Source organism: Ictidomys tridecemlineatus, chromosome 1 (assembly GCF_052094955.1).
Source record: "Ictidomys tridecemlineatus isolate mIctTri1 chromosome 1, mIctTri1.hap1, whole genome shotgun sequence".
Lineage (NCBI taxonomy): Eukaryota > Metazoa > Chordata > Mammalia > Rodentia > Sciuridae > Ictidomys > Ictidomys tridecemlineatus.
In genome coordinates, this window is record NC_135477.1 from 159,846,950 (window position 1) to 159,871,556 (window position 24,607).

Consider the following 24,607-nt stretch of genomic DNA (forward strand, 5'->3'; position numbering starts at 1 on the left):
CATAATGGTTTTGTGAGTATTAAATGAGTAACAGATATGTAAAACACTTAGCACAGTGTCTGGTCCCTTAAAGGTGCACAATAAATATTAGCTGTTTTTCTTATCATTATCCTCTTCCTCCCATTCCCACAACAAACTCTTATTTAGTAGTGTTTTATTATTAGCCTTGTATTTGATTACAGGCTGCTTTCTATTGAGATTTCATCATCATAACTGTAAACTCCTTGAAGCCAGGGAGAATTTATTACTTACCTTTATATTATTAGCCTCATAGTGACTTGCACACAGTTGTGCTTCATTAGTACTTATTGACTAAATATGTATAATTTTGGAGGAGCATTCATGAAACCAGTATGTATAAGTACAAATCTGGTTTTTTAGCTGTATAGGTTTTTATCCTTGATCTGGTTGAAAACAAACTGTAATAATTACGTTTCAGGAGATGACGCATTCATGGCCTCCCCCTCTAACGGCTATTCATACACCATGCAAAACAGAACCTTCCAAATTTCCTTTTCCAACTAAGGTAAGTAAATAAAGTATATATTTGATAATGTAAGAAAAGCCTAAGTGGCTCAATTAAAGTTATATGAGTTCACAATTGTCATTCTCACTCCAGTGGGAGATAGTAAATAAGTGACTAAATAGGTAAGTTCAGATAGTGACAATTTGCCATAGAGAAATTTCAACAGGGTAATGGAATTGAGATCATTTGAATTGAAAGGTACTTAAGAAAACTTAGTAGATAATATGAGGGGAAAAAACTTAAAAGGCATCAATATCTATTGCAAACTATTGTGGTATTGTAGGCCACAGGTGATAAGGGCTTCTCAAACTGTTGTCTGAGGAGCCCTTTTCCATAGAACATAGCAAGTATACTTACATATATGGAAAAAGGTCCTCGGGCTGGGGTTGTGGCTCAGCAGTAGTACACTTGCTTGGTATGCGTGAGCCACTTGGTTCAATTCTCAGCACCACATTTAAATAAATAAAATAAAGGTCTGTCAGCAATTAAAACAAAACTAAAAAAACTTTTTTTAAATAAGGTCCTCAAACAACAATTCCAAGCCCATCTAAAACTAGATTAATTTTTAACATTAATTTATGCTTACACAAATTATATAAAAATACATTCTATATGTGAAAAATTTGACCAAGACCTATAATAATAGTCTTTCCCCCATTCTTGCCCCTTCATCTCACCAGTACAAGTCTTTTTAATAAGCATTTACCTACATATATTTATTTGTATGTAATCATTACATATAGCTATTTTATCATTTATTTCTACATTGTTTTTATATCATTAGTCAGTCAGCAATAGTCTTGAAGACCTTTTTTATATCGTTGGTCAGTCAGCAATAGTCTTGAAGACCTTTCCATGTTATTACATGTAGAGGTGTTTTATTTCTTTTAACTCATCGAGAGGGGGGGGGGGAGGGAGAGTGTGTGTGTGTGTGTGTGTGTGTATCCTAGTTTGATATTTAAGTTTTTACCAAGTTTTCATTGCTGTAAACATTTATTTAGTGCCTTCTTGTTTGCATATACATCTGTTTAGGGCAGAAAATAAGCAGTAGATGGTTAAGTATTAGAGTACATATTCACCATGTATTCTTTTAAGTCTCCATAGTTATATTACTTTGTAGGATTTCTGTTAGTCAATACTCCTGCTTGCATTATCTCATAAAGGTATACCATTATTTGATACTACTGAACACCAATCTTGAGAGCTTGTTTGGAGGTTCTATCAGGGGAGCACAGTTACTCATATGCCCTTGATTAAAGAACCATCTTCTTTTATCCGAGAAGGTTGGTCCTCTTTCACCAAGTGCCTAGCATTCAGAGGGATGCACATGAAGCGGTCAGCCGAATCAATCCTGGTAATCAGTGGGGTGACAGATGTCAAGCTAGATAATTTTCACATTCAAACACCAATCTTTTGAGTGAAAAATTTCATCCCACTAGCTAGATTAGTAGTGAAGTTCATCATCATTGCATTTTTGCATTCATTTATTTTCTTTGTAAATTTCCTTATTCCTATTGCCATTTTTTAAAAATTATTATTTTTTAGTTGTCAATGGACCTTTATTTATTTATATATGGTGCTGAGAACTGAATCCAGTGCCTCACATATTCTAGGCAAGTCCTCTTCCACTGAGTTACAACCCCAGCCTACCATCCTACTGCCATTTTTGTTGAATCATTTTTGGTACTTGAGGATTTAATCCAGGGAGATTTTACCATTGAACTCCAGTCCCTAATCTTTTTGGTTTTTATTTTAAGATAGGGTCTCACTAAATTGTTTGGAGCCTTGCTAAATTGAAGAGACTGGCCTTGAACTTTACACCCTCCTGTCTCAGCCTTCTGAGCTATGATTTTAAATATATCTCCCAGTTCTCCCAGTTAGATTTTTTAAAAAAATATTTACTTTTAGTTATAGTTGAACAAAATACCTTTATTTTATTTATTTTATTATTTCCCTGGGATCATAAATGTATGCTTTTATTTTCCTTTTAATGTGGTTTTAGTTTGCTTTTTATGTTTATCTTTAACCCAAATAATTTTTAAAAATGATGTCAGAGATAAAATATTTGTCTACACAAGTGCCTTACAACTTGTTTACTTTGTAAATCAGCTTTAGTTATATATACAGAACCCACTATTTTTTTACTGTACAGTATGAGTTTTGATATATGATGCCGGTATAACCATCACCCTAACCCAGAATCAAGAGCATTTCCGTCGTTCCCAAGTTCCTTCATGTTCCTTTGTAGTCTGCCTCATCACCAGGACCCTTTATAATTACTGATTTGTATAATCACTGATAAATGAGTTGATTTTTTTTCTAGGCTTCATAGAATAGGAGTCTATGTAGATTCTACTGGTTTTTGTTTTGTTTTGCATGTTTGCCTTTTTTATTCAGCATATTCTTTTGAAATTATTACTTTTTTTGTTGTCGTTTTTGGGTTTGGTGTGCGTGTGTTGGCGCGTAGGAAACAGAACCCAGAATCTGTGCTTTCAAAGCACAGATTCTATCATTGAGCTATACCACAGCTCTCTTCCCTATTCTTTAATATACCAGTAGTTTTTCCTTTTTGTTTCCAATTAGTATTCTATTGTAAGAAATACCAATTTTTTTTTTAATCCTTTGTTGATGAATGTGTGGGTTAAGGCTATTAAGAATAAAGCATCGGGATGAGGATGTGGCTCAAGCGGTGGTGCGCTCACCTGGCGTGCTTGCGGCCTGGGCTCAATCCTCAGCACCACATACAAACAAAGATGTTGTGTCCGCTGAAAACTAAAAATTAAATATTAAAATTCATTCTCTCTCTCTCTCTCTCTCAAAAAAAAAAAATCACTTAAAAAAAAAAAGAATAAAGCATCACTCAGCGTGTTGGCCCCTACTTGGGAGGCTGAGGTAGGAAGATTGCAAGTCTGAGGCCAGCCTAGGCAACTTAATGAGACCCTGTCTCTAAATAAGAAATGTTGGGGGGGGGGTTGTGGCTCAGTGGTAGAGTGCTTGCCTAGTATGTGTGGGGCACTGGGCTTAATTCTCAGCACCACATATAAATAAATATCCATCACCGGGGGAAAATATAAATAAATAAATAATCAGAAATAAAAAGAGCCAGGAATGTAGCTTAGTGATAGAGCACCCTTGGTTTCAATCCCTAGTGTGTGTGTGTGTGTCTCTATTTTTTTTTCTCTCTCTCACACAGCATCTGTAAACATTGATTTATATAGTCTTTATGTTTTCATTCTCTTGGGTAAATACTGGATCATATAATAGAAAATAGAACTGCTAAGTCATACAGTAAGTGCATGTTAAATTTATAACTGAAAACTATTTTCCAGTTGGGCTGGGGATATAGCTCAGTTGGTAGAGTGCTTGCCTCACATGTACAAGGCCCTTTATTTTAAAAATAAAAAAATTTATTTTTATGTGGTGCTGAGGATTGATCCCCAGCACAACCCCCGCCCCCCTCAAAGAAAACTATTTTCCAGAGTGGTTGTACCACACTCCTTTCTTATCACATCCCTACCTCCCAGCAGTATAAAGTTCCTTTTGTTTTTCACCCATGCTTGTATTTAGATTTACTATTGTCAGTCGACTTAGTTTCTCAGGCATTTATAGGTGTATGTCATTTTAATTTTTAAAAAAATTTTATTTATTTTTTAAATATTTTTTTAGTTGTAATTGGTCATAATACCCTCATTTATTTATTTTTACATGGTGCTGAGGATTGAACCCAGGGCCTCGCATGTGCTAAGCGAGTGCTGTACCACTGAGCAACAATCCTAGCCCATGTCATTTTAATTTTAATTAGAATTTCCATGGTGACTATTGATATTGAACCTCTTTTCATTTACCTACTGGCCATTCATAATACAGGTTGAATATCCCTTATCTGAAATGCTCAGGGTCAGAAGTGTTTGAGATTTCAGGTTTTGTTTGCTTTTTATTTATTAATTTTTGCATGTAAGTAATAAGCTATCTCAGCTATCCCAAGCCTAACACCATATCCATTTATATTTCATATGTACCCTATACACATAGCCCAAATCTTTTTTATAGTTTTTTTTAAGTTGTTGATGGACCTTTGTTTATTTTCTTATTTTATTTATATGTTGTGTTGAGAATCAAACCCAGCGCCTCACACATACTAGACAAGTGCTCTACCATTGAGCCGTGACTCCTGCCCCCTAAATACCTTTTATATACTGTTTTTATTGTGCCTGTATTTTGACTGACTTGTCATAAGTGTGGAATTTTCCACTTTCAGTGTCATGTCAGTATTCAGATTTTAGATTTCAGAGCATTTTGGATTTTGGATTTTCAGTTAAGGAATACATAACCTGTATCATCTTTTGAAGTGTTAGTTGAAAGTTTTGTTTTGGGGCTGGGGATATAGTTCAGTGGTAGAGTATTTACTTATCATGCACAGACCATGGGTTTGATCCCAGTAACAAACACACAGTTTTGTTTTTAATTTAGTTTTTTGGTGTTGGGGCTTTTGTTGGAAATTTTCTTATGTCTTTTATTTTCTTTTCTTTTTTCTTTTTTGATACCAAGGATCGAACCTGGGGTACTTAACCACTGAGCCACATCTCCAGCTCTTTTTTGTATTTTAGTTAGAGACAGAGTTTCACTGAGTTGCTTAGGGCCTTGATAAGTTGCTGAGGCTGTCTTTGAACTCGAGATTGTCCTGCCTCAGCCTCCCAAGCTCCTGGGATTATAGGGATGCACCACCATGCCCAGCATTTTATTTGGTTTTGATATTAGACTAGTACTAGCCTTTTTAAAAAAATTTTTAATATTTATTTTTTAGTTTTCGGCAGACACAACATCTTTGTTTGTATGTGGTACTGAGGATTGAACCCAGGCCGCAGGCATGCCAGGCGAGTTCGCTACCACGTGAGCCACATCCCCAGCCCTAGTACTAGCCTTTTAAAAGGAGCAGGGACACTGAGCATGGTGGTGCAGGTTTAGTAAGACCCCATCTTAAAATAAAAAAAGGCTGGGGCAGGCTGGGGTTGTGGCTCAGTGGTAGGGCACTTGTTTAGCATGTGTAAGACACTGGGTTAGATCCCCAGCATCACATAAAAAAACTAAATAAACAAAGTAAAGATATTTTGTGAAGCTGCAGTATGGGCTGGGGCTGTGTGGTTAAGCACCCCTGGGTTCAATCCCTAGTACCTAAAAATAAAGTGAAGTATTAGTATTAATTCTTTCTTAGTACCTGTTAAAATTCAGCAGCAATGCTATTGCAACCTCTAGTATTCCTTTTTATTTGTGTGAGTTGTAAGGGATCAGATCCAGAGCCCCTCAAATATTAAAGCACATGCTCTACCACTGAGCTACCTTCCCAGCCTTAATGTTTGTAGTGTTTATAATATAGTACTTCCTTTTTTTCCTTGGTATTCGTGGTTTATGTTTTTGAGGGGATTTTTAAAAAATATTTATTTTTCTGTAGTTGGACACAGTATCTTTATTTATTTTTATGTGGTGCTGAGGATCGAACCCAGGGCCTTGCACATGCTAGGCGAGTGCTCTACCACTGAGCCACAACCCCAGCCCTTGAGGGTGTTTTTGTTTTTGTTTTTTTTCCTCCTCAATCAATGTAGCTGGAGGCTTAATCAGTTATTGATGGTTTCTGTAAGCCACCTTTTGGGGTATTTTCTTGTTTTCTATTTTTTTTTCTGGTGTGTGTGTATGTGTGTTTCTGTAATTTCAGTTTCTTACTTAAGGGTAGAAGCTTATATGATTGATTATAAGCTTTTTTGGGGGACAGTATTGAGGGTGAATCCAGGGGTGCTCTCCGACTGAGTTATATCCCTAGCCCTTTTTATTTTTTATTTTGAGATGGAGTCTCACTAAGTTACCAACTCTGGCCTTGAACTTGAGATTCCCTGTTTCAGCCTCGCAAGTTGCTGAGATTACAGGCATGTGCCATTGTACCCTTGTACCCTAAATCCTACAATTTTGATATGGTCTGTTTTTTTTTTTTTAATATTCTGCGCAGAGGATTTTCTCATTTTGTATGTGATGTCTTTAATCCATAAGATAATTGGAAGTATGTGGATTCTTTTCAAACATTTGAAGATTTTTCAGATAACATTTTTTAATTTGTTAATTGTGTTCTTGTCAAAGAATATGCTGTATAGTTTTCATCCTTTCAAGCTTGTTAAAGTTTGTTTTTGGCCCTGTGATTTTTTTTTTTTCATTACTATTTCATGTGTAGTAGACAGGATATGTTCTATGTCTCAGATCAACTTGATTGAGAATAGTTAAGTCATCTGTTTACTGATTTTCTTTCTACTTATTCCATCAGTTACCAAGCAGAGTGTTGACATCTTATCTGTCTTTATAGATTTGTATCATTTTCCCTTTGAGAAAAAAGCATGTCAGTTTTTACTTCATGCATTTTGAAACTTTGTTGTTATTTACATTTAAGATTGCTTAATGTCTTGGTCAGGTACAGTGGCACAAACCTGTAATCCCAGCACTTGGGAGGCTGAGGCAGGAGGATTGCAAGATTGATGCCAGCCTCAGCAACTTAGTGAGATCCTATCTCAAATATTAAAAAGGACTGGGGTGTAGTTCAGTGGTAGATCATCCCTGAGTTCAGTTCCTTGTCCCTGTCCCTTCCCCCAGTTGCTGTCTTTCTAGTTAATTGATCTTTTTTTCTCATTATGAGATAATTCTCTTTATTTTTGCTATTACTGCTTATTATGAAGTCTAACTTAGTCTAATTATATACGCACTACAACTTTCTGTTAATTTGTTAGTCTTGATTTACTTTTTTCTGTTCTACTTTTAATCTCTCTGTTCCTTTATATTTAAAGTTGGTTTCTTTTTAAATCTAGTTTGCTAATATGGAATGTTTAGACATTTCATTTTACCACTTTGCTGTTTCTTTTCTCTTTGTCCCATCAGTTCTTTGTTCTCTTTTTCAACATTCTTTTGGAATCAAATAGTTTTATTCTATTTCCTGTATTATTTCATACCTACATGCTTTTTTTAAATTATTAAAATTAAAGTTTGAATTTATCAGAAAACTTTGAACATAGCTGATTATTCTGCCAATCACCTACTTTTTGTGGAAGTTTTATCAAGGCACATATACCATGTAATTCACCCACTTAAAATATACAATTCACTAGTTTTAAATATATTCATAGAGTTGTACAACCATTACCACAATCATTTGAAAACAATTTCATCAACCTCAAAAGAACCCCCTCTTACCCCTTTAATAGTCACCTTTCTATATCTTCCAAACCCTACTTTCCCTACCTATTGGCAACTACCAATCAATCTATGTTCTATCTGAATAGGTTTGCGTACTCTGTGCATTTCATTTTAAATGGAATCATATACTGTGTGGTCTTTTTGACTGTTTTTTTTTTTTTTTTTTTTTTTACTTAGCATGTTTTCAGAATTCATTCATTATAGCATGTGTCAGTACTTAATCCCTTTCAAGGACTAAATATACTCATTATGGCTGTATCACGTTTTGTTTGTCCATCAGTTCATGGGCTCCCCCAGCCACTCATTGGCTATTATGAATTATATTGCTATACTTTTATAGAAGTGTTTATGTGGACATATTTTTCAGTTCATTTGGCTATAAATCTAGGAGTGAAATTGTTGAGTCATGTGGTAACTCAGTGTTTTGTAATTTTAAAAATTGCCATATGATTTATTTCCATAGTGGCTGTTCCATTTTATATTCCCACCAGCAGTATATAAATGTTCCATTTTCTCCACATCCTGGCTGACTTTTGTTGTGATTGTAGCCATTTCAGTGGGCATAAAGATAATAGTATGTCATTGTGCCTTTGATTTGCATTTCCCTGATAACTAATAGCGTTGAGCATCTTTTCATATTTCTATTGGCTTTCTATATCTTTTTTGGAGAAATGTATTTAGATATTTTGCTCATTTCTGAATTAGATTGTCTTTTTTTTTTTTGTTATAGAGTTATAGGAGTTCATTGTACATTCTGGAGATTAGTCCCTTAGTATATACATGATTTGGAAAAAATTTTATAGATTGTCTTTTAGCTTTCTTGATGTTCTTTGAAGCACAAAAGTTATAAATTTTGATGTAGTCCAGTTTACCTGTTTTTTATTGTTAGTGCTTTTGATGTCATGCCTAAGAAACCACTGCACAATCTAAAGTAAAAAAGATTTACTGTGTTTTTTTTTTTTTTAAGAGTTTATAATTTCAACTTCATGTTGAGGTCTTTGATACATTTTGAGTTAATTTTTCTCTGTGGTATGAGATAGGGGTCTAAAATCATTCTTCTGCAGGGCATGTCAAGTTGTCTCCACATTATTTGTGGAGAAGATTGTTCTTTTCTATGGATTATCTTGGCACCCTTGTCAAAAATCAAGTGAACATTAATGTATTTCTGGACTCTAATTCTTGTTTTCATAGATCAACATGACTTTCCTTATGCTGTACCCCACTGTCTTGGGTACTGTAGCTTAATAATAAATTTGCTTTTGGTTTTGTGTGCTGGGGATTAAACCTAGGGCCTCATGCATGCTCTCAGCACCTACTCTACCACTGAATTACATCTCCAGACCCTAGTAAGTTTTTTGAGGGGAGCAATGGGGGTGTACTGGGGATTTAACTCAGGGGCACTCGAGTTCGGAGCCACACCCCTAGCACTATTTTGTATTTTATTTAGATACAAGGTCTCATTGAGTACCTCACTTTTGCTGAGGCTGATTTTGAACTCACGATCCTCCTGCCTCAGTCTCCTGAGCCCCTGGGATTATAGGCATGCGCCACTGTTACTTATCTAATGTATCTTTTAAATAGCTTTATTGAGGCTTAATTATCATTCAATTAATGGCATATAAAGTATAAATTTAGTAAGTTTTTGTATATGTGTACCATGATGAAGCTATCACTATAATAAAGATATTGAGCATATGAAATCACCCCTGGAGTTTCTCTAGGATCCTTTATAACACTCTCTTCCTTTTAATCCCTATCCCTCTGTCCCTAGGCAATCATTAATCTGTCACTATAGATTAATTTATATTTGAAAGAATTTATTTAAATGGAACCATTCTTTTTTTAAATGTCTTTAATTAATTAATTAATTAAATTTTTATGTGGTGCTGAGGATTGAACCCAGTGCCTCACAAGTGCTAGGCGAGCACTCTACCGCTGAGACACAACCCTAGCCCCTTAAATGGAACCATTCTGTATGTACTCTTCCTCTTTCTTCTTTGTGTGTGTGTGTGAATTTTACTAGGGATCAAACCCAGAGCCCTGTACATGCTAGGCAAGTGCTAGCATGGACACCAAGCTATGTCCCCAGCCCTTTTTATTTTGAGACAGAGTCTCACTGAGGTACAAGCTGGCCTCAAATTTGTAACTGGAATCACAGGAGTGTGCCACCATCTCCAATTTTCTGTGATTATACTACAATTAATTTATTTATTTACCTATTGATAGAAACTTCAATTGCTTCCAGTTTGGAGCTATTAAAACTAAATCTGATGTAAATATTTGTGTACTTTTTTTTATGTAAACATATTTTTATTTCTACTTAATGAATATTTATGAGTGGTTACACATATGGTAGCATGTCTTTAATTTTCTTCTTGGAGTGGTGGGGAGCTGGGGATCAAATCCAGGGCTTTGAGCATGGTAGGCAAATGCTCTACCACTGAGCTACATCCTAGTCCTATTTAACTTTTTAAAATTTTTTGTGTGATACTGGCGGTTGAACCCAGAGCCTGGTGCATACTGGGCAAGTACTCTACCTCTGAGCTACATTCCCAGCCTTTTTTAATTTTTTGAGACAGTCTCACTAATTTCCCCAAATTGGCCTCAAACCTGCAAATCTCTTCCTTCAGCTTTCAGAGTAGCTAGGATTATGCATGTGCCATAGTACCTGACTTGGATTTTTTTCCCCACTTCTGTGTAAATACTGTTTATTTTTTTCTATGAAATAGACTGTGTTTCACAGTCGATGCATATATATAACATTAGAAGCAGTAATATTAATCATTTCCACATTCCATTCCAGTTGTTTTATTCAACAGTAAATTTTTGTTTCATTTTAAGAGGTTATAGGTATACTAACTTAGCCTCTCAAAAATTATAATTTCTCTGTTAATAATTCATATGATAAATGTTTTAATATATGCTCATTTCAGTCATACACTGGGCCAGGTGCAGTGGTCCATGCCTATAATCCCAACAACTCAGGAGATTGAGGCAGGAGGATTGCAAGTTCAAAGCCAGCTTCAGCAACTTAGTAAGGTCCTGAGCAACCGTGTTTCAAAATAAAAAATAAAAAGGGTTGAGATGTTGTTCAGTGGTTAAGTCCCCTGTGTTCAATCCCTGGTACCAAAAACAAACAAATAAATAAAGCATACACAGTTTGGATTCAGTGTATCAAAACTGTTACAGTGCTAACCATAAATGAAATATGTTTATTAATTAAATGGCACAGTTTTCCTATATTAAGATTCATATACAAGCTGGGGTTGTAGCTCAGTGGAAGAGCTCTTGCTTAGGGTATGTGAGGCACTGGGTTCAATTCTCAGCACCATATATAAATAACTAAAATTCCACTGACAACTAAAAAATATTAAAAAATTGATTCATAGGCAAGATAAGATTTGCCACTATGGAGATATTCTCAATATTGAATGTATGTAGGAAATACCCTCTTAAAATATTAAATTTTTACAAAAGGTATCAATTTACAGAAATTATTGACTGTTTTCCAACAGCTGAATGAAGCTTTATACCAAAAATAAAGTAAAATATTTCATCAGTCTTCCTTCAGTATTTTTTATAATATACCAGAGATATTCAGTCATTCACCTCAAATCTTCATTCTGCTGTTTTAAGCAGTCGAGCTTTGCCAGAATCCAGGACAGTTCTCAGTTTGAGCGATCAGGGTAGTCATTTTCTTGAACTAAGTGATCACTTATATCAAATAACATGGTCCCCAGGCAAAAGAATGAGCATAATCCAATGCCAAGAAATCAGTCTATGGCTGCATTTTCAGATTTTCAGTTTATTCCCCTATCTTCCTGGAGCTGGAATAATTGAAATCATTGTAACTTTGTTTCTAGTTAATGTACGGGTGAAGAGATTTCTGTTGTTTGAGCACATGAGGCTTTAGATGAAATTCACCCAATAGTCCTATAATCTTTCTAAAATCCTCCTGGTGATGTGAGTAGGAACTTGACTGTCCTGTGCTTCATGGAATCTACATGCTTTCCTCCACTAGAAGGGAGGCATATAGGAGACACTATTGAAACCACATGATACACACAAAACAGATTGGGTGGGATTTTTTTGTCTCACAAATTCAAAGAATGAAATCCATGGACATGAGTGACAGCAAAGTAACAGGATATATTAGAGTAATTGAAAGCAGAATTCGTAAGGGGGAGAGGGGTACCAAGAGAGGGTTGCCAATGGGTGTCTGTTATCTAGGGAGTTTATATGAGTCTTCTGGGTTAAGGAAGTTAGTCCTCAACCCAATCTCTGGTAAGGCACTCAGGGTCCAGGAGCTCTTCATGCGCTCTTTGGTCCAGTCAGGGTACCGTGTCTTTTTTTTGGAGAGGGTCTGGATACTAGGCAACAGATTTCTCACTAAGTTTTTCTGCTTACACAGGAATTGGCCTTATCTTGTTGAGGCCTGGCTTTCTGTGCCTTTAGTTTCCCATTCCTGCTACACAGAAACCTGACCTTGAAGGGGCCCAAATTTTGTCTATTTTAACTCTTTCTCCTTCCTCATTTTATCCATAGGAAGATCATTTTTTTTCCCCTTGATTCTGGGTTCCACTTGGACTCAGGAAATTCCTGGCGCCTAGTAAGTAGAGCAGTGGGTGGTAGAGCTACTTCAGGCCAGTCCTGACTAGGAGCTGAGTGGGAGGAGCAAAGCAAGAGGTCCTGAAGTATGCCCTCCCGCACATTGCCCCACAAGTAGTCTCCTTAGTTTTGATTTTTAAGATATTGTTTTGGGTATAGAATTCAGGCTTGAAAGCCAGTTGTGGTGGTACACTCCTGCAATCCCAGCCACTGGGACTGCTAAGGCAGGAGGATCGCAAGTTCAAAGCCAGCCTCTCAATTTAATGAGTCCCTGAGCAACTAGGCAAGACTCTGTCTCTAATAAATAAAATATTAAAAAGGGCCAGAGTTGTGGCTCAGTGGTTAAGCATCCCTGAGTTCCATCCCCAGTACCAAAAAAGAGAAGAAAAAAGAATTCTGGGATGAAGATGTTGCCCCACTATTGTTCTGGCTTGTATGGTTTCTAATATGTACTTTGTTGTTATTCCCCCCCCCCCTTTTTTGTATATAATGTAAACCCTCACTCCCATCTGCTTAGAAGCTTCTTTTTATGTTTATTACTGGTTTAATTTTAATATGTTTAGTAAGGTTGTATCCTGTTATAGTTTTCTTCATCTTTCTTGTGCTTGGGGGTTTACTGATTTTGAGTTCATAATTTGTATTTAATTTGGAAAACTTTTATAGTTATTTACAGTACTCAGAATTTTTTTCTGTATCCCTACCACCACATCTCCCCTCTGTCTTTTTTTGGTACTTGAGATTGAACCCATGGGTACTTTACCACTGAGCTATGACCCCAGCCCATTTTATTGTATTTTTTTTTTTTTAATTTTTGAGATTAAGGTCTCACTAAGTTGCTTAGGTCCTCACTAAGTTGCTGAGGTTGGTCTCAAACTTGGAGTCTTTCCTCAGCCTCCCAAGTCACAGGGATTATAGGAGCCTGGCCTCACTGTGCCTAGCCTCCTTCCCCCTTCTTTATGGATTTGGGCTGTGTGTGTGTGTGTGTGTGTGTGTGTGTGTGTGTGTGTGGTTTTTTTTTTTTTTTTTTTTTGGTTTGTGTGTGTATATATATATCCCCTTTAAGTTGTCCTACGACTTAACTTTTGCTCTGTTCATTTGTTTTCATTTTCTTCTTTAAAAAAAAAAACAAACTTTTTTTTTGTATGTTGTAGATGGACAGAATGCCTTTTATTTGATTTGATAATTTTTATATGGTGCTGAGGATGGAACTCAGTGCCTTGAGCATGCTAGGCAAGCACTTTGCCAGTGAGCTACAGCCCCAGCCCTTGTTTTCATTTTCAATCTTATGTTGTTTTATTATGCATTGTTTCTATTGCTATACCTTCTGGTTCTGCAATGTCTTATCTGCTTTTAATACTGCTTAATATTTCTGATCTTAGACATAATGGTTTTATCTCTAAAAATTTGATGTTTATTTCTCAAATAGCCACTTTTTAAGTTTTTACTGTATTCTAGTCATTAGATTTGACAATTATTTCTTATAGATGACAAACATTTTTAGTAGAAATCTGATGGTAAAAGACATATTGCAGTGATCTCAAAAGATATTGGTGATAGTTAGAGGCTCGGGATATAGCTCAGTTGGTAGAGTGCTTGCCTTACATGCACAAGGCTCTGGGTTCAATCCTCAGTGCCAAAAAAGAAAGAAAAAATTTGGATAGTGAGCTTTTTGAAGCATTTTTCTGGAAGAGCAAGGAGAGAAATGTGTTGCCAGAAGTGGTGTGGTTATATTGGGAGTAATTTTATAAGATGGGAATTTTTATATATGATGATCATAGTGATTTAGTAAAGGAGAAAAAAACGGGCTGGGGCTGTAGCTCAGTGGCAGAGCACTTGCCTAGCATGCGTGAGGCACTGGGTTCTATCCTTAGCACCACATAAAAATGAAACAACTAAAATAAAGTCATGCTATCCATCTACAACTACCAAAAAAAAAAAAAATTAAATAAATGGGGGGGGGACAGCATGGGAAAGAGAGAAGGTAACCTTGGGAAATCTTCACAGGAGGAATTGGATTTCAGTACTCAAGTAGAGGACATTAGTCTTAGAATAGAGCACAACTAGGTCATTCTTTTTTACAGGAGGGAAACAAGTACATGGGTATGGTTGAGGATAGCATGGTAGATTTTCTAGTGATAATTGGAGAATGTTCAAGCTATTGACTGCTCTTATACATTTTCACCATGTGTTTGGAAAAATAGTGAACACTATTAAGCCATTTAGATATATTGTTCCTGCTCTAACTTAAGTGGGTATTTTAATAAGAAAGGAAAATAGCATGTGCCATGTCTAGCATAGTTTTTGGCACATATTGCTGTTCAATAAATGTTTGGTGACTGAATTTGGATAGTTAGGTAGACACATAACAAAGAGAAAAAAACTTTTGTGGTGTTTCCAAAACAGCTCAGCTACTTACTGATTATTGCTTAGATTGGGTTATTTTTACAGATAAGTTACTTCATTCTCTGAATTTTAAGTGGATATAATTTCCTGTGTAGTTTAAAACTTTATATGAAGCTTCAGTAGGAATTAAGTCTCCTGTGCACTAAACATATGGACCAGACCCAATGACAGAACAGAGAAGGGAGAAAATTGTTATACCTAGGGAATTTGAGGATAGCGTCCTAGAGAAGATGACACCAAATGGGGTTTGAAGGAGAAGTGGAGGAACAGGAGTATAAGGAGTACATCAGATTATTTCACACCATTGACACGTCTCCAAGCAGTTTGCGGGTAGCAAGCAGTGGAAAGTTAAGTTTAGGAACCTATTTGGGGAGCGACTTTAATGTATCCTTATCATTCATTTAAGCATTCTTGAATTTGTCCTTCTTTAAAAACAACAATGACAGCTGGGTATAATGGCTTCTGCTTATAGTTCCAGTTCCTCAGGAGTCCGAGGGAGGGGAATCATCACTGAGCCCAGGAGTTAAGAGACCAGTTCGGGAAATATAGCGAAATCTCATCCCCCACAAAGCCAAAAGCTACATATAAAATTCCTCTATTATGTGCCTTTCCCCTGGCGCCTCCTGTTTAGAGCTAAACTTATTATTATAATTATTGTTTTCCAGTTCTGGGCATCAAACTCAGGGCCTTGCTACACATGCCAGGCATTGAACTAGACCCCAACCCTACGAGCTAAATTATTACTGATAGGTTTTTATTTGCTATTTTCCTTCCTCCTCATTAGTCCTCAGCCTGGTCCATTTGATCTTGCTTCCACTCTTAATACCTCAGCAGAAGTGTTTTCATTAAGTGGCAAATTGATGATACTCATTCAGTTTTGGTAAATCCAAGTAACATTTTTAATTTCTTATCTTCATTGGTCTTCTCATTAGCATTGAATTTTTATTATTTATTTTATTTTATTTTTTTTGAAAATACCTTAACAGACACACCCAGAAGTGTGCTTTACTAATTTCTTAGGCATCTCTCAGTCCAGTTAGATTAACCATCACACACATCTTTACTCCTCTTTCTTTTTTTTTATTGGTTGTTCAAAACATTACAAAGCTCTTGACATATCATATTTCATACATTAGATTCAAGTGGGTTATGAACTCCCATTTTTACCCCAAATACAGATTGCAGAATCACATGGGTTACACATCCACATTTTTACATAATGCCCTATTAGTAACTGTTGTATTCTGCTACCTTTCCTATCCTCTACTATCCCCCCTCCCCTCCCCTCCCCTCCCATCTTCTCTTTCTACCCCATCTACTGTAATTCATTTCTCTCCTTGTTTATTTTCCCATTCCCCTCACAACCTGTTATATGTAATTTTGTATAACAATGAGGGTCTCCCTCCATTTCCATGCAATTTCCCTTTACTCTCCCTTTCCCTCCCACCTCATGTCTCTGTTTAATGTTAATCTTTTCTTCCTGCTCTTCCTCCCTGCTCTGTTCTTAGTTGCTCTCATTATATCAAAGAAGACATTTGGTATTTGTTTTTTAGGGATTGGCTAGCTTCACTAATCATAATCTGCTCTAGTGCCATCCATTTCCCTGCAAATTCCATGATTTTTATCATTTTTTAGTGCTGCGTAATATTCCATGGTGTATAAATGCCACATTTTTTTTTTTATCCATTCATCTATTGAAGGGCATCTGAGTTGGTTCCACAGTCTAGCAATTGTGAATTGTGCTGCTATGAACATTGATGTGGCAGTATCCCTGTAGTACGCTCTTTCAATGTTTTCAGGGCATAGTCCGAGAAGGGCAATAGCTGGGTCAAATGGGGGTTCCATTCCCAGCTTTCCCAGGAATCTCCATACTGCTTTCCAAATTGGCCGCACCAGTTTGCAGTCCCACCAGCAATGTACAAGAGTACCCTTTTCTGCACATCCTCGCCAGCACTTGTTGCTGTTTGACTTCCTAATGGCTGCCAATCTTACTGGAGTGAGATGGTATCTTAGGGTGGTTTTGATTTGCATTTTTCTGACTGCTAGAGATGGTGAGCATTTTTTCATGTACTTGTTGATTGATTGTATGTCCTCCTCTGAGAACTGTCTGTTCAGGTCCTTGGCCCATTTGTTGATTGGGTTATTTGTTATCTTATTGTCTAATTTTTTTAGTTCTTTGTATACTCTGGATATTAGGGCTCTATCTGAAGTGTGAGGAGTAAAAATTTGTTCCCATGATGTGCTCCCTATTTACCTCTCTTATTGTTTCTCTTGCTGAGAAAAAACTGTTCAGTTTAAGTAAGTCCCATTTGTTGATTCTTGTTATTAACTCTTGTGCTATGGGTGTGCTATTAAGGAATTTGGAGCCCGACCCCACAATATGTAGATCGGAGCCATCTATCAGACGCAGAGTCTCTGATTTGATATCTAGCTCCTTGATCCACTTTGAGTTAACTTTTGTGCATGGTGAGAGGAGGGGATTCAGTTTCATTTTGTTGCATATGGATTTCCAGTTTTCCCAACACCATTTGTTGAAGATGCTATCCTTCCTTCATTGCATGCTTTTAACTCCTTTATCAAATATGAGATAGTTGTAGCTTTGTGGATTAGTCTCTGTGTCCTCTATTCTATACCATTGGTCCACCCACCTGTTTTGGTACCAGTACCATGCTGTTTTTGTTACTATTGCTTTGTAATATAGTTTGAAATCTGGTATCGCTATACCACCTGATTCACACTTCCTGCTTAGAATTGCTTTTGCTATTCTGGGTCTTTTATTTTTCCATATGAATTTCATGATTGCTTTATCTATTTCTACAAGATATGCTGTTGGGATTTTGATTGGCATTGCATTAAACCTATAGAGAGCTTTTGGTAATATCACCATTTAGATGATGTTAGTTCTGCCTTTCCATGAACAGGGTATATTTTTCCATCTTCTAAGATCTTCTACTTCTCTTTTTAGGGTTCTGTAGTTTTCATTGTATAAATCTTTCACCTCTTTTGTTAGGTTGATTCCCAAGTATTTTATTTTATTTTTTTGAGGATATTGTGAATGGAGTGTTTTTCCTCATTTCCGTTTCAGAAGTTTTGTTGCTGATATACAGAAATGCCTTTGATTTATGCGTGTTGGTTTTATATTCTGCCACTTTGCTTTGCTGAATTCATTTATTAGTTCTAGTAGTTTCTTTGAAGACCCTTTTGGGTCTTCTAGGTATGGAATCATGTCGTCTGCAAATAGTGATAACTTAAATTCTTCTTTTTCTATTTTTATGCCTTTAATTTCTTTCGTCTGTCTAATTGCTCTGGCCAGTGTTTCGAGAACTATATTGAATAGAAGTGGTGATAGAGGGCATCCCTGTCTTGTTCCAGATTTTAGAGGAAATGCCTTCAATTTTTCTCCATTCAGAATGATGCTAGCCTGAGGCTTAGCATAGATAGCTTTTACAATGTCAAGGTAAGTTCCTGTTATCCCTAGTTTTTCTAATGTTTTGAACATAAAGGGATGCTGTACTTTGTCGAATGCTTTTTCTGTGTCTATCGAGATGATCATATGGTTCTTATCTTCAAGTCTATTGATGTGGTGAATAACATTTATTGATTTCCGTATATTGAACCATCCTTGCATCCCAGGGATGAATCCTACTTGATCATGATGCACAATTTTTTTGATGTGCCTTTGTATCTGATTCGCCAGAATTTTATTGAGGATTTTTGCATCTAGGTTCATCAGAGATATTGGTCTGTAGTTTTCTTTCTTTGAGGTGTCTTTGTCTGGTTTCGGAATCAGGGTGATGTTGGCCTCATAGAATGAATTTGGCAGAGCTCCCTTTTTTTCTATTTCCTGAAATAACTTGAAAAGTATTGGTATTAATTCTTCCTTAAAGGTTTTGTAAAACTCCTCTAGACCTAGGAGCCAGGGGGAGCTGATAATATAAGTACCAATGTATGGCTTGGTTCTGGAATGTCCATCCAAGGGCTCAAGTGTTGAAAAGCCCGGTCCTGGGCTTTTCTTGGTTGGTAGTCTTTTGATTGCTTCTTCTATTTCATCCATTGATATTGGTCTGTTTAAATTGTGTGTATCCTCCTGACTCAGTCTGGGCAAATCATATGACTTAAGAAATTGTCTTCACTATCTTCTATTTTATTGGAATATAGGTTTTCAAAATAATTTTTAATTGTCTTCTGTATTTCTGAAGTGTCTGTTGTGATATTGCCTTTTTCATCCCGTATGTTAGTAATTTGAGTTCTCTCTCTTCTTCTCTTCGTTAGCATGGCTAAGGGTCTATCGATCTTATTTATTTTTTCGAAGAACCAACTTTTAGTTTTGTTAATTTTTTCAATAGTTTCTTTTGTTTCAATTTCGTTGATTTCCGATCTGATTTTAATGATTTCTTGCCTTCTGCTACATTTGCTTTTGTTTTGCTCTTTTCTAGGGCTTTGAGATGAAGTGTGAGCTCGTTTATTTGTTGGTTTTTCCCTTTTTTGAGGAATGACCTCCAGGCGATGAATTTCCCTCTTAAAACTGCTTTCATTGTGTCCCATAGATTCCGATATGTTGTGCCTGTATTTTCATTTATCTCTTAAGAATTTTTTGATATCCTCCTTTATGTCTTCTGTAACCCATTGATCATTCAGTAACATATTGTTCATTTTCCATGTGATGTAGGATTTTTCCTTCCTTCTTTTATCATTGATTTCCAGTTTCATCCCATTATGATCAGATAAAATGCATGGTATTATCTCCACCCCTTTATATTTACTGAGGGTTACCCTATGGCATAATATATGGTCTATTTTTGAGAAGGATCCATGTGCTGCTGAGAAAAAAGTATATCCACTTGATGATGGTTGATATATTCTATATATGTCAGTTAAGTCTAGGTTATTGATTGTGATATTGAGTTCTATAGTTTCTTTATTCAATTTTTGTTTGGAGGATCTGTCCAATGGTGAGAGAGGTGTGTTGAAGTCACCCATAATTATTGTGTTGTGGTCTATTTGATTCTTGAACTTGAGGAGAATTTGTTTTATGAACATCGCAGCACCATTATTTGGTGCATAAATATTGATAATTGTTATGTCTTGTTGGTGAATGGTTCCTTTTAACAGTATATAATGCCCTTCCTTATCCCTTTTGATTAACTTAGTCTTGAAGTTGATTTTATTCGATATGAGCATGGCCACCCCTGCTTGCTTATGAGGACCTTGTGCGTGGTATATTTTTTCCCAACCTTTCACCTTCAGCCCGTGTATGTCTTTTCCAATCACATGTGTCTCCTGTAGGCAACATATTGTTGGATTTTTTTTTTTAAATCCATGTTACCAGCCTATGTCGCTTTAATGGAGAGTTTAAGCCATTAACGTTTAGTGTTACTATTGATATATGGTTTGTACTGCCAGCCATGTTTGATTATTTATCTTTTTTTAAATTTAGTTTGTTTCTCCATGATTAGCTTAGCATTGAATTTTTTAAAAAATATATTTTTAATTTTTTAGTTGTAGTTGGACACAATACCTTTATTTTACTTATTTATTTTTGTGTGGTGCTGAGAATCAAACCCAGGGCCTCACATGTGCTAGGTGAGCACTCTACTACTGAGGCACAACCCCAGCCCTAAATATTGTTTTAATCTTGCTTCTTTGTCTACTATTCTGTGTTGCTCATCCAGATTTACCCTCTTTCTCTGGTTGCTGTTCCTTTTTCTCCTGTATCTACCTCTCTCATTAAAAGTTTTCTGGGCATATTACTGAGTGCTTTAAGGAAACGTAGAAGGACTGTGTTTTGTGTCAGTATGCCAAACATTTGATTGTTGAAATAAAATAATACAAAAGAAAGAAAAAGGAATTATGTATTAGTATTTAATTGGGTGCATGGTTGTAATACATCATGCTAGACCTGCATCGTCTTCTCTTTGTGCCTGTTATTTACCTAGCACATTTTTTTTAAGTTGTAGATGGACACAATATCTGTATTTTATTTATTTATTTATTTATTTTATGCAATGCTGAGTATCAAACCCAGTGTCTCACACGTGCTAGGCGAGAGCTATAACCCCAGCCTTTTACCTAGAATCTCTTATCCAGGTGCTTTACAAATTTATATCTTATCATCTATCCTTCCCTGTGTTTCTCCTTTTATTGCTCCTTCTCCCTCCTCCTTTTCCTCCTCCTCCTCCTGGAGAACCAGTATTGCACTATAAAACTGCTCACAGCAAGGCAAAAATAATGATACCACAAGTGCACTTATGCACAGTTGCAGTATTGCAACGATGATGTTGAAATCAGACATGTCCAAAGTACTGCAGAATATCTTCAGTTTGCTAATGAAATCATATTCTTTTTGTTTCTAATGAAAACATTACAGGAGTGATCCTGAATATATTTTACACTAACATAGATGTTCATTGGTTATTTGTTTCATAACATTATCTCACTTTAAAATGAATCAGACACCCCTCTTTCTCTGTCTCATTTCTCCTATATGCCAAGTTTTTCATAACATTCTTCAAGAAATTATTTTGTCTCCTCATATTAAAGATGATATTTTAAAGTAATTGCTGTCCTTACAGTGGGTTTATGCTAGGGAAAATAACATTTAAACAATAATGTCCTAATTTTATTTTATATTTCTTTGCTTTTTTTTCTTTTTTTTCTTTATTTTATATGTGAGAGAGAGAGAGAGAATTTTTTTTAATATTTATTTTTTTTTACTTTTTGGCAGATACATCTTTATTTGTATGTGGTGCTGAGGATCGAACCCAGGCCGCATGCATGCTAGGCGAGTGCGCTACTGCTTGAGCCACATCCCTAGCCCCTATTTCTTTGGTTTTCAAAAACCACAATGACTCATGTGTATGAACTTTAAAGACTTGGAAACAGGATTTTCTAAATCAGTGGCTTTTGACCCCATTTTCTAAAATGCAGCCCTTTTAATTTATTTTCCTGAAAACTGATTTATATCAGAGAACATGGAATTCGACTAGCTGAACAGCTATAGAAACTTTTGCATCTTAAGATATAGGACTGAAAATTTAGTATCATGATTCAGTAAACCTGGGATGCCTTCCATTTATGTATTGTGTGACATCCAATGAAACTATATATCAAGGTAAGCCTCTTTGTCAGACCTTTGAAGTGTGATTTTTTTTTTTTGTAGAAGAAAGGCTTCACTGTCATTAATTAATAGAATTTAAAACTTACGTTAAAATATTATTTTACTCTAATCCTTTAAAATCTAAGGTATTTAAGATTAAAAACATTTTATCTAACATTGAATAGTAATACAATATGCTTATTTTGGATATAAGTGGAAAATATTCCCCTACCTCCTGCACTTGATCCTTGACCCTTTTAATTTTTTATTTTGAGACAAGGTCTTGCCAAGTTGACTGCATTGCTGAGGCTGGCTTTGAACTTATGATCTTCCTATCTCAGCCTCCTGAGGAAAATTTCTTAATAATGGAATGTATGATGTAAAAGCTCCGAGACCAGCTTGTTTAAGCTATAGTTATCTCCTACTTGTACCACAATATAATAATCTCCTAACTTGTATCTATTTTCATTCTAGTTTCCTGAAAACTGTTTTCCACTTAATAGCCAGGATGGTCTTCACAGGATGCAGATGTGATTGTGTAACTCTTTTGCTTAATAAACTACACACACACACACACACACACACACACACACACACACATTTAATATGGTCTTTAAGCTATATAATGTAGCTTTTTAGGTTTTCAGTCTCATTTCTGATCACTCTTTCCCTGGTATCTTTTCTTCTTCATGGGTTTCCTTTAAGGCATTCATACAAGCTGTGCTATTCTCTTTCTGGCCCTTAAATATACTTTTCTCTCTCCCCTAAGCACTTATCTGTGTCCTTTCCCTACATACATTTCATATCAGCCTGAATACTACTTCCCCAAGTGAGCATTTGTTCATCTTTCTTGACTAGATATCTTCATAGATGCCACTATGAACCCTAACATAATATTACTTACCACATTGCCATTTTACCTTTATTTTATTTGCACGATATTCACTGTCAGCATTATTTCAATAAATGCTAAGCTCCATGAGAGCAAGACCCATGTCTGTTTTTGCTTATCACTCTGTTTCCCCAGTGTTTAATACATGAATGAAGTGTAATGCCAGAGTTTGGGTTTCATTCCCAGTAGAAACAAAGAACTATTGAAGGGTCTGTAAAATAAGACTTGGGTTTAAAGAAGCTAAATTGGAGCCTGTAGTTGAGTGATTCAGAGACTAGATAGAACCTGGAATATCCATTAGATGGCCATCAGATGAACAAGAAGAGATCCTAAAGACAAACTTAGTGGTGCATGCCTCTAGTCACAGTGACTTGGGAAGCTGAGGATGGAAAATTACAAGTTCAAGGTTAGCTTGGGCAAATTAACAAAACCCTGCTTCAAAATAAACTAAAATAAAATAAAATAAAAAGCTGGGATCAGGGGCTGGGGCTAAGGCTGGCTTTGAACTTGTGATTTTCTTGCTTCAGCCTCCCAAGATGCAGGTGTGCACCATTGCACCTGGCTCTGTTTCTATTTTTAAACAAGCATTATTGAGATATAATTCACTTACCATGTAATTCATCCATTTAAAGGGCACAATTCATTTGTTTTGAATATATTTATAGATATGTGAAACCACTACAGCTATCCATTTTAGAACATTTCATTACATCAAAAAGAAATTCCTTACACTGTATCTGTTTCCCCTTTTCCTCTATTCTTTCTCTCAGCCCTAAGAACACTAATCTATCTATATAAATTTTTCTGTTCTAGACATTATATTTAAAAAGAATCTTATATTTAAATAGAATCTTATAATATGTGGTAATTTATGCTTGAATTCTTTCACTTTGCAAAATGTATCCAAGTTAAAGCATTTATTGTACTTCATTCTTTTTTTGGGCAAATAATATTCCATTGTATATGTCTGTTAGCTGTTGGTCATTTGAGTTGTTTCATTTTTTAGCTATTATGAGTAATGATGCTATAAACATGCCTGTAGAAGTGTTTGTGTGGACATATGCATTCATTTAACTTAGGATGGGGCATGTAGCTCAGTGATTGGGTGCTTTCCTAACATGCACAAGGCTCTAGGTTTAATACCCAGTACTGCAAGGAAAAAAAAAATGTCATTTTGCTTGGTTATATGCCTAAGAATATAATTGCTATAGTATATGGTTAAATCTTTATTTAATCAATTGAGGAACTGTTAGAATATTTCCAAAGCATCTATATTCCCATTACAGTTCTGATTTCTTCACATCTTTGTCAACACTTGATATTATCTTTTTCATTCTAGTCATCCTAATGAGTGTGTAGCAGTATTTCATTATGGGTTTGATTTGTATTTCCTTGATACAGATGATGTCAGACATCTTGCTTGTACTTATTGTCCATTTACATGTCTTCTTTGGTGAAATGTCTATTTAGATCATTTTCTCGTTTTTAATTGGGTTGTCTTGTATCATTGAATTGTAAGAGCTATATACATATTATGGATACCAGTCTATTTTCAGATATGAATTGCAGATATTTTATATATATTTTTGTGTGTGTGCTTCATGCTTTTGCTATAATATATAAGAATTCTCTGCAAATCCAAAGGCGTTTCGATTTGGCATTATGTTTTCTAAGCGTTTTATAGCTTTAGCTTTTTCAATTAGGTCTTATATCCACTTTTTTTATGTAGTATGATATAAAGGTCCAGCTTCTTTTCTTTTGCATGTAAGTATTCAGTTTTCCTAGCACTGTTTGTTGAAAAGACTGTTCTTTCTCCATTAGTCTTGGCACCCTTCTTCAAAATTAGTTGACTATA

General features: G+C 35.7%; 1 protein-coding gene across 3 annotated transcripts in view; it reads left to right on the forward strand.

The window, feature by feature from the left end:
• The window catches only part of Aff4 (ALF transcription elongation factor 4), a 92,985-nt gene that overhangs the window by 36,935 nt on the left and 31,443 nt on the right, over positions 1-24,607 (forward strand). For 2 of the 3 annotated variants that reach the window (XM_021733574.3, XM_005335755.5), the window contains one exon: positions 440-526. The exons of the other annotated variant lie outside the window; for it this stretch is intronic. In XM_021733574.3, the coding sequence (XP_021589249.1) occupies positions 440-526 (87 nt within the window). The remainder of the gene's footprint in view (positions 1-439; positions 527-24,607) is intronic. 3 annotated transcript variants of the gene reach the window in all.